We start from the raw sequence: 10,097 nt of genomic DNA, 5'->3' as shown, positions 1-10,097 counted from the left end.
TGAAGTAAAGGATAATCATACTACAATCCACAGACCCAGAGAGGATAACTAACAAGGAGGGCTCAATGGATCTCTCTGGGAAGGAGAAATTTAACAGACTTCACTGGTGGACTGGGTAGTTTGTGGGTATGGGGACAGGTGGGATCTAATGGGGGATGTGTGGGGAGAGAGCACTGGGAGAGACAACTGGGATTGGGGGACATTTTAGGGATGAGGTGGAAACCTAGTGCAATGAAAACTGCCAGGAATCTACAAGGTTGAGTCTAACAAAGTCTCCCAGTAATGGTGGATATGTAGCCTGAACAGGTCACCTTCTGTAACCAGGCAAGGCTACCAGTGGAGAGATTGGGACACTAAGACAGGCACAACTTTTGACCTGCAATTAGTCCTGCCTGGAAGATGTGCTGGGGTAGAAGTGGCACAGAAACTGTAGGAGTGGCCAGTGAATGACTGGTCCAACTTGAGATCCATGACATGAGAGGAGCCCATGCCTGGAGGGCCACAAACCAGAGTGGTTAGCCCAAAGATCTAAGATAGAGCCAAACAGGACCAGAAAATAAAAGTTAATGAAAGATTACTAATGATAACAGAGCCTAGCATAATTGTCATCAGAGAGGCTTCATCTATCAACAGATGGGAGCAGATGCAGGGACCCATAGCTAAATATTAGCTGGAGCTTGGTTAACCCTGCAGAATAAGGGGAGGAAGGAGCTATAGAGGTTAAGGACACCACAAGAAAACCCACAAAATCAACTAAGAGGGGCTCACAAATCTGAACCAACAATCAGGATGTCTGCATGGGTGTGTCCTGGGTCCTCTGCTTATATGTTATTGTTGTGAAGCTTGGTGGTCTTGTGAAAATGAGGGCTCTCTCTTGTTCTTTTGCCTGCTCTTGGGGCCCTTTTCCTCCTACTGGGTTGTCTCATCAATATGAGGGTGTGTGACTGGTCTTATTGTAACTTGGTATACCATGTTTGGTTGATATCCCTTGGAGGCCTGCCCTTTTCTGAAGGGAATTGAAAGAGGACTAGATCAGGGGAAGAGGAGAGGTAAAGGTGCTGAGAGGATAGGAGGAGGTAGGGGAAACTGTGATCAGGATGTAATGTATTAGAGATGAATAAATAAAAAAGAAAAAAATCATTTTTGGTAATCTAACTCATTCAAGATCATTCAGGTCAAAAGTTCAAGTCCATCAACTTAAACCACTGTCACTTCCAAGCCTTTGGGTTACTCACTTACTTAACACTTATTTTCTGTTTAGGATTCTGTATTTTTTTTTTACCCAGAATTCTCTAAGCTTTTACACCCAGGAAAATGAAGTGTAGTAAGGCTCAATGACATGTGAGAGATGTGGTTTTATTTTGTTATCCAAAAGAAGAATAACAGGGAAGGAAGTCACCCTGATGAATGCCCTCTTTAGTACTAGAGTAAGAAAGAAGAGTACATGTGTGTGCTAAAAGGTTCTAAATTAATTCTTTTCATTTTCCTCTTGCCTGCCTACGCCTTGCAAAGTTTTCCTGCACATGGGTTGGAGTTTGTGTCCTAGTTGGTGAGCTCCATTAACAGCATGATATTCATTTTGCTATATTTCATGCCAAGCAATGTACTCCATACTTTCTGTTAAATAATGAGGGAACAGGAGAAGTAAAGGATCAGTCTGTTTCCCATTCTTCCCATATCTTTCCTAACCGCACATCTCACATGCCATACTGGGATGCAATCTAAGGTACTGAACATGTTTTCTGCCAAGAGATTTCCCATGTTAGGAGTAATAACATTAGAAACATAATATAAGCAGGTGAAATTTCTCTTTATTTTTCAAGAAGCAGGATTACTGGGTAATATGAATGCATCAAGGGGACATGAACCAGGTTGCTAAGTTGGGATTGCGGTTTCATTATAGTCATCATTTCCAAAATGGGTTCTCAGCCTCCTCATTCTCAGGACAGTTGGCAGCAGCGGGCGCTGACCCAGTCGATGACTGCACACTGACAGTGGCAAGTATTTCCATTCTGGATATCCCATGATCCACAGCCATAGCCACAAGCACAACCAGTGACAGCCGTCCCTGCATAGTCATGTGAGACACGGACATCAGGACCTTTAGATTGCAAGAAATGGAAGGTCCCTAACTGTCCTTTCTTCTTGGGAGGTGTGTGGGGAGATCTAGGTTTTGCAGGGAATAAAGCTATCTGAATTTCAGAATTCTCTTTAAGCAGAAGAAATGCAAAAAGGACTTAAACTGAAGGACTTGGAAGTTGGAGTTTCCCTCTTTCAAAAAATAGCAATTTCACCCATGCTCCTGCCCCCTGCTCACCAACATAAGGAACAGATTATGAAATGAAAGAAGATTGTGATATCAATTGTCTGTGACTGCACAGTTAAGGAACAGGAAAGGCTGGCATGAGGGACATAAAGGAAGAAGTGACAAGAAGAGCAAAATCCCAAGTCCCTCACTAGCATCCTTAAGGTAACTGAAAACTAGGAAGAGATTTCTAGGTGTCTGGGACCGTCACTTAACTCCATAGCAATACAACCCTGAGTTAGGAGAAGGGATGGCAGAGGTAGACACAGGGACAATTCACAAATTCTCCTTGAGGAGTTACTCACCAGGAGGACAGGAGGCTAGTCTGCCTGAGGCCTTGATACTAGTGCAGGAGAGAGCCTTAGTCACAGTGGAGAAACAGCCATCTGAGTAAGAGGGAGAAAGTGATGTTGCCCATGACTTTTCTCACAATTCCTGTTTAAGTCCTCTTCTATCTTGGGCGAGTCACTGTTTCCAAAAGTAACCCACTCGCTAACTTTTAAGATTTACTTTCTTCATTTGTGAAGAGTGAGTAGTAAAAAAGTAAAGAATACTTACCTCATAAAGTGGCTGTGAAAATTAAATGAACTAACTAAAAGCTTAATATTACACCTTTTCCATAATGCGTTCATAAATTACAGGACCTATTCTTCTTCTCTTCATCCTCATCAAGAACACTGAGTTCTTGTCTAAGAGTTCTGAGGGTAGTGTACTGAAGAAAACCCTGGTTAGGAAGGCAGGGATGAAGTGGGCTGAACAGAGGCTGAGGTCTCAGAGTGGGATATGAACAATCAGCACGAGCAAAGATTAAGCTATGCTGTCTCCTACTCATCCCATACCTTCACAGCTGGTAAGTTTCTTGATTTTTTCCTCCAGTAGAGAGTCTAAGGTCTTCTCAGTATTCATTGGGACCATCAGCTGGAGAAGGCAGAGAAAGATGAGAAGGCAACAAGTTGTAGTCTTCATCCTGTTGAAAGTCAGTGTCCTGGAGCTGGAAGAAAATGGAAAAGAACATGAGATCACTGAGCTCTGGCATGGCTGTGAGGGAGATAAATATTCTGGAGAGAGTAGGGAGGGAGCAGCAGAAGTAGCCAGCCTGTAACTGTATTAGCCATTTAGAGAAGCAGAGAAGGCTGACTGACTCACCAGAAGCTCAGGAGCAGTTCCAGGGCCTGACCAGCTGAGATGCTTTAACACACCGTAGATTGCTGACTGGCCACCCTTAATATATACAAATAGACACCAATTAGGTAAATGCTTTCAGTACATTTTGACAGCTCGGATGTCTTGTATAACAATTTCCTGTGAATTAAGACACTTGGCTTAAGTAAAAGAGGTGAGGTTCATGAGACTGAGGAAGTAAACATTCTACATTGCTATTGTTGCAAAAGAACAAGGTGGTACTAACCTTTGCTGAAGACTCCACAAGCTTTGGTTCAGGGCATAAACAAGTAAAGCTTAGGTTAAGATGGAAGCTCTCTTCTTATTGCTAGTGTGGGAATATGTTACACAGGCTGCTTGAGAAAAGTTGTCATGAATAATCCTATTAGGCTATGGAATCTACTTGCTAGCGTACTGAATGCTAGGCAGGTTGTTGCTTGCATAGTAAGTTGAACCCACCAATACCACAGGAGAGAGTTCATATCTTTTATATCTTTCCCTGTAAGCCAGGGTGAAAACCTGCAACTGGGAAGATCATAGGCCCCAAAAGGAAGCTGTTGTTATTCTTTTATCCAATGGAAATCATACATTTCAAACTGTCTTTTAAATACTTGTGCATAGAGAATAAAATTCATTTTTTAATGATTGCTGTACCACCGAAACTCCTGCCTCCTTGTGAAGCACTTGAGAACAAGTGATAGCTTCTGCGCCTCAATGGCCCAGTACGTTAACTGTAGACGCTGGCAATAATACATGAGCCAATGCAACTTGGGAAATTATATATGAGTGTAGATATTCAATATGTGAAATGTAATATACATGAAAGAAATTATAAAACACATTCCAATATGTTTTTCATCCTATCATGATAAACATGACTATAAACATGACAATGAAAATTGAGTAATAACCATGCCATAGCCTCAACATTAGGACAGATTGGATGTTAAAAGCAACTTAATACATACACATTGAATCAATGGAAACTCAGTTTTCTGGACATGGGAAGAGTGTACCAAGTCCTTGGCATATGTAAGTCTTTCTTAAGAGTTAACTACGGCCTCTTAGTCAGTCTGATGCTGCCATAGAGTAGGAGAGATCCTGGGTGATAGGGAGTTGAGACTTTTACAGAGGAAGGCAAAGGGAGTCAAGGAAAGTTAAAGGTTCATGATTCAGGCTTGGGACTGGATAAACTCAGGGTAGTGGTATCTGAGTAAACTGGCTACTTGGGGATTTAAGGAAGTTATACAGTTTTTATCTTATGTCAGCAAAAGGACATGAGCAGTTTGTAAGTCTTGTGCCTAATTGACCCTTTTCCTGGGAAGGGATGTTTGCAGTTTTTCTTGAACTAGGGCCAAGGTCGGGGACATCCATATCCCACTGACTCAGGGGGCCTGAACTCTGACTCTGTGCTGTGTTGTGAATTACTGCTGTAGGTTTGCTAAGACCTGGAACTCTTTGGGGGACTGGGTCTCTCAACTGAATATATTAAATGTAATAAACATGAAAGAAAGAGAAATTATAAAACATTTTAAATATGTTTTCATGCTATCACTATAAACAAACAGTAAAAAATAAGAATGTCATAGCCTCAACATTAGGACAGATTAGAACTTTCAAACAACTTAATGCATACACATTGAATCAATGGTCACTCAATTATCTGAACATGGGAAAAGTGTATCTAGTCCTTGTCATAATGCAACGTGAATTACCTCTAGTCCTATTCCAGGCTTCAGCATTCATGCTTCTGCTGACATCATGGCATCCAAACTCCCACAGAAATAGGCATTAACTTCGCTTGCAGTATCCTAAGCTGTCTCTGTGTTTCAGATTTCAGCCTGGCATCAACATCAGAGCATTATAGCTTGAAAAGTCCTTGGACCTGATCTAATTTGATACCACCCCAAAACAATTACTAAACCAAGACTGAGGCGAAAACTGGGCTTACCTAAGGTGACAGATGAGCATCTTGTAGACTGGGAGCTGGTACTGGAACCAAGGTCTTTCCATTCCACTGCATTCTCCTTTGTATGAAAGTGTGTAATTTCTCTGCAGCTAAATGAAATACATGAAGTGGATTCAAACATGTTTGTTATCCATTTCAGTTAGTACATTTTTCATTTCATTTGGGTATTGACCATAACAGAAGGAAGTTACATAAACTGTAAAATATTTTTATGCAATACCAAAAATATATAAATAAACAGCCAGTTTAGATGCAAGACTGCTTGAGACCAAAAGGTTACTCAGCCTCAGCTTATTGTCCTAACAAAATTTTTTCTAAAGCAAGTGTATGGTGATGGATGTTGAATCCCTTCTCTCCTCTAGGTAATTGATATTTATTATAAAACTAGCAGGAACCTTCAGGAGTTAAGAAAATGAATTCTGACAAATGCTCATATTTTCATATATATCTTTAACATACTCATTATGGGTATTATACACACAGACATATTCCTCTGCAGTCAGACTCCATAATTATTATTCTGTTTTTTGCATGCTAAACCCTACAAAAAGCCAGTCATGAAGTTTTATGGCAGTGTTATCAAACAGAATGGCCATTTTCTACTCTCACTTGCACCAACCTGGATATTGTGCACCGGCATTAGTCTCTAGGAGCTGGCTTCGCTCTCAAGACTTACCTTTTCCTTTCCTTATTGATGATGGCTGATGTGAACTGAGACACCTGGGATATGATCCCAGCATTCCCTGTTGACACCAAGTTTGGCACAAGCCTCCATAATGTCTTAATTCCCTATTCCAGACAGCTACATTTTTGGTTCACTTTCTCATTTCTCATCCACTATTTCATCAAAAATTGATATGTTATATGTAAGCATATGTTTGTTGGCATAGAGCCTGACTTCTTTGTGAAGTGTGGCCTGGAAGCCTAGTACTGTGATGTGAGGACTGAGCAACAAGTGTTCAAAATACAGAATAACTGGTGGGTGATGACAATGCTTGCTTTTGGAAAGATTTTTATTTATTTTTTTAAAATTACAGGTCAAGTTCTAAGCCTGCCATTAGACCAGGAGTTCAATACAGGCAATTAAGAACTGAATAACTAATGTCAAATCAAATGTGGCTAAAGAGCTTGGACTGCACAAGGTTTAAGTAAGTTGAATACATTATCATTTAAGCAGTAAGGAATCCCCATTCAAAGGGAGAGCCACAGCTCCACCTGAATATAACTGTGTTGATTGACACAACCCAACTAGGACAATTTCCCCATGTCAACTTTATGTATAAATATCATTGTTCTAACTGTTCCTTTATTATTTATCCCTAAGGTCTTACATTAATATAAATATCATGTAATAAAACATAAATAACTTTAAAGCATCTCATGTGTCCTTAGCTCATGCAAAGGAAGCTGTTCCATCTTGAACTCTTCTTCAAAAATTTAACTTACCCTGAAGGAAAATGCTCATTCTATATTTGTATTCTCAACTTAATCCCAATCTCCTCTCTCTCTCTCTCTCTCTCTCTCTCTCTCTCTCTCTCTCTCTCTCTGTCACCTCTGTCTCTCCGTGTATGTTCATCTACATATGTCAACAACGTCAGAAGTAATCTTGAAATTGTCCTCAGGTTCTGTTCACTTTGTCCTCTCACTACGACTAAAGCTTACCAATTCATTTATTATGGCTAGGCAGTGAGTTCAAAGAATTCACCCATCTATGCCTCCTCAAAACTTGGATTACTACATAACTACCCTGTCTGCATGTTTTATGTGAGTTTTAAGTATAAAAGGTGTGTTCATTGTGGCTTTTAGCTTTGATGGACCTACTGTCATAAATAAAAGATGGAAAATGAATTTCATTGTTATTCAATGTAATTCATTTTAAATTATAAACAATCACACTACTATTTATTACTTAAAATTATCTTGGTAGTCTAAAGTTGACAAAAGAATTATATCTGCCTGTGAAGGCTCACAATTGGAAGCCTCCAAACTTACAGAACACTTAATACACAAATCACTTGCTTACTTTCTTAGCATTGTCATCAATATTATAAGTTGTTTTTTGCTTTGGAATTCTGTACATTTCTAATGCCCCACTAAGATGCAGTATTGTAATTCTCAGTGATAGGTGAGGATCATGGTTTTATTTTGACATCTGTGAGACAGGTGATAAGGGGTATACATACATGCTGAAAAGCTAGAACACAGTAATTATAAATTTCCCCTGTCTGCCTACAATTTGCAGTCTTCCAAATCTCATGCTGCAGGTGTCTGTTCCACAAAAGCATGCTATTCCGTTTGTTTGTATTGATTACCATCCAATATCCTTTACCTTTTAATAAAATGGAAGAATAGGAGAGTTCCCATTCATTTCAAATCTTTCTTGATCACCCATCTCAAATACAGGGAGATGTAACCATTGAGGTAGTAAAACTGTTGTCTTGCAACAGACACCACAAACCCGGGTTAATAACATTGAAGACACAAAGAAAGATGAGTACAAATCTGCCTTTATTGCTTAAAAAGCAGGGTTACTGTGTAATATGAATTCACCACAGGCACAGTGAATCAGATTTCCGGGGTGGGATGACAATTTCTTTATAATCATCATTTCAAAACTGGATTTTAAGGTCCTCATTTTCAGGCCAGTTTGCAGCAGCGGGCAGCAGTCCAGTCAATGATTGGGCATAGGCAGTGGCAAACATTTTCATTCTGGACATTCCAAGATCCACAAGCAAAGCCACAAGAACAACCAGTAACAGTCATTCCTGCATTGTTGTATGAGAGAAAGACATCAGAGTCCTAGGACCATAAGATGTGGAGAATCTCTAACTATTCTCCCTAGGAAGCTCATGCATAATGTACATTTTGTGGGGCATAAAACTAAATCCATTTTTAGAGTTATCCTCAAGAAAAAAATTCATTTAAAATACTTGGAGTTTCACTGTCTTTCATTTGATGTCTAATTCCCCTCTGTTCTGGTTCCTCTACTACAAGGAAAGAATGGGAAAGAAAAGAAGGTCATATTTATAACCACACAATTGAAGCCCAGGTAGAACATCATATGTGGGCATGAAGGAACAAGTGACTAGAAGAACATCCTTAAACTAACGGAAAACCAGGATGGGATGTCTAGGCACCTGGGACTATGAATCACCTCCATAGCAATTCACATCTGAGTAAAAAGAAGGTGATATTAAGGAAATGATAGGGTGGACAAAGGGACAGATTATTCACAAATTCTCCTTGAGTTTTTACTCACCAGTAGGACAGGATGCTAGAGTGCCCATAGCCTTGACACTAGTGCAGGAGAGAGTATTAGTCACAGGGGAGTGACTGACATCTGAATAAAAGGAAAAAAAACATATTGCCATGAGTATTCTCAAAATTCTCTTTAAAATCCTCCTCTATCTTTGGAGTGTCACTGTTTCTATAGTAGTATACTCACAAAATTTAAAGATTTAGTTTCCTCATTTGTGAAAAGAAAAGCATACTTACCATATAAATTGACTGTGAAAATTAAAAGGACTAAGTAAAAACTTAATATTACACCTGTGTCACAGTGTGTTCATAAATTACAGGACCTAGCCTCGTTTTCCTCAACCTCATCGTCATCAAGAACACTGAGTTCTTGTCTGTGAGTTCCAAAGGGTAGAGTACTGAAGAAAGCCCTAGTCAGGAAGGCAGGGATGAAGTGGGCTGAACAGAGGCTGAGGTCTTAGTGTGGAATACAGGGCTTTTAGGTTTTATGAATAGTCAGCATAATCAAGAATTAGGCTATAGTTCTCCTATTAATCTTATACCATGATGATTGAGAAGTTGCTTGAGCTTCTGCAGGAAAGAGACTAAGCTGTCCTCAGTATTCACTGTGACCATCAGTTGAAGAAGGGAGATGATGATGAGAAGAGAGCAAGTGGTAGTCTTCATCCTGTTGAACATCAATATCCTAGGGCTGGAAGAAAAAAGGCAAAGAAGATAATATCACTGAGCTCTGACATGGCTGTGAGGGGAAGAAATATTCTGGATATAGTAGGACAGTAGCATCAGAAGTGCCAAGCTTGTAACTGTAATGGTCATTTAGAGAAGCAGAGAGGGTTCCCACAGAGCTGACTGACTTACCAGAAGCTCAGGAATAGTTCCAGGGCCTGACCAGCTGAGATGCTTTAACACACTGTGGATTGCTGACTGGCCACCCTTAATATATACAAGCACATCCCAGTGACTTGGAAGCTTTCAGTATGATTGACAGCCTGGTGTCTTGCAAAGCAATTTTATGTGAGTTAAGACACTTGGCTAAAGTAGAAGATTGAGGTTTATGATAGTGGGCAACTAAACACTCTTCACTTGTCTGGAAAAGCTGAAACTTACAAGATTAACCCACAAAACAAAGTTATGGGAGGAGAATTAGTTGTTGATTCTGACCTACTGAATTGCCAAGTGGTAAATCTTGGCCCCGTGGAGCTTCCTGGAAACCTAGGAGAAAGCTCTGTAGATGCAGAGTCAAAGAATTGCAGTAAATTCTGGTGTGAGCTTTTCATCATGATGGCACTGCATTCAAGTTGTACAAACAACTGAAATTAATGCGCACGCGCGCACACACACACACACACACACACACACACCATAGAGAGACAGAGAGAGCAAGTGAAAGAGAGGGAGAGAGTG

General features: G+C 40.1%; 2 protein-coding genes across 2 annotated transcripts; both read right to left on the bottom strand.

Annotated features, from left to right (window-relative positions):
- Nucleotides 1-1,791: 1,791 nt before the first annotated feature.
- LOC127227234 (resistin-like gamma) lies at nt 1,792-3,540 on the bottom strand. The gene is made up of 4 exons (XM_051191569.1): nt 3,452-3,540; nt 3,145-3,296; nt 2,611-2,691; nt 1,792-2,068 (listed from the first exon to the last, which is right to left on the bottom strand). Exons 2-4 carry the CDS (start codon nt 3,269-3,271, stop codon nt 1,941-1,943), a joined length of 336 nt encoding a protein of 111 aa, XP_051047526.1. The 5' UTR covers nt 3,272-3,296; nt 3,452-3,540; the 3' UTR covers nt 1,792-1,940.
- Nucleotides 3,541-7,925: 4,385 nt separating this feature from the next.
- LOC127226857 (resistin-like gamma) lies at nt 7,926-9,625 on the bottom strand. The gene is made up of 4 exons (XM_051190971.1): nt 9,552-9,625; nt 9,236-9,384; nt 8,695-8,775; nt 7,926-8,200 (listed from the first exon to the last, which is right to left on the bottom strand). The coding sequence occupies exons 2-4, from the start codon at nt 9,369-9,371 to the stop codon at nt 8,073-8,075; spliced, it is 345 nt and encodes a 114-aa protein (XP_051046928.1). The 5' UTR covers nt 9,372-9,384; nt 9,552-9,625; the 3' UTR covers nt 7,926-8,072.
- Nucleotides 9,626-10,097: the final 472 nt, after the last annotated feature.

Source organism: Phodopus roborovskii, unplaced genomic scaffold (genome assembly GCF_943737965.1).
Source record: "Phodopus roborovskii unplaced genomic scaffold, PHOROB, whole genome shotgun sequence".
NCBI lineage: Eukaryota > Metazoa > Chordata > Mammalia > Rodentia > Cricetidae > Phodopus > Phodopus roborovskii.
Note: the sequence above shows the minus strand (reverse complement) of the source record. Positions and strands in the feature narration are given on the sequence as shown.

Coding starts and splice junctions, on each gene's coding strand:
- LOC127227234 (XM_051191569.1), bottom strand. CDS start 3,271: ATGAAGACTACAACTTGTTGCCTTCTCATCTTTCTCTGCCTTCTCCAG. Junction 2,692..3,144: donor GAAACTTACCAGCTGTGAAG/GTATGGGATGAG, acceptor CCTCTTACTCAG/ATGGCTGTTTCTCCACTGTG. Junction 2,069..2,610: donor ACTAGCCTCCTGTCCTCCTG/GTGAGTAACTCC, acceptor ATGACTATGCAG/GGACGGCTGTCACTGGTTGT.
- LOC127226857 (XM_051190971.1), bottom strand. CDS start 9,371: ATGTTCAACAGGATGAAGACTACCACTTGCTCTCTTCTCATCATCATC. Junction 8,776..9,235: donor GCAACTTCTCAATCATCATG/GTATAAGATTAA, acceptor CCTTTTATTCAG/ATGTCAGTCACTCCCCTGTG. Junction 8,201..8,694: donor TCTAGCATCCTGTCCTACTG/GTGAGTAAAAAC, acceptor ACAACAATGCAG/GAATGACTGTTACTGGTTGT.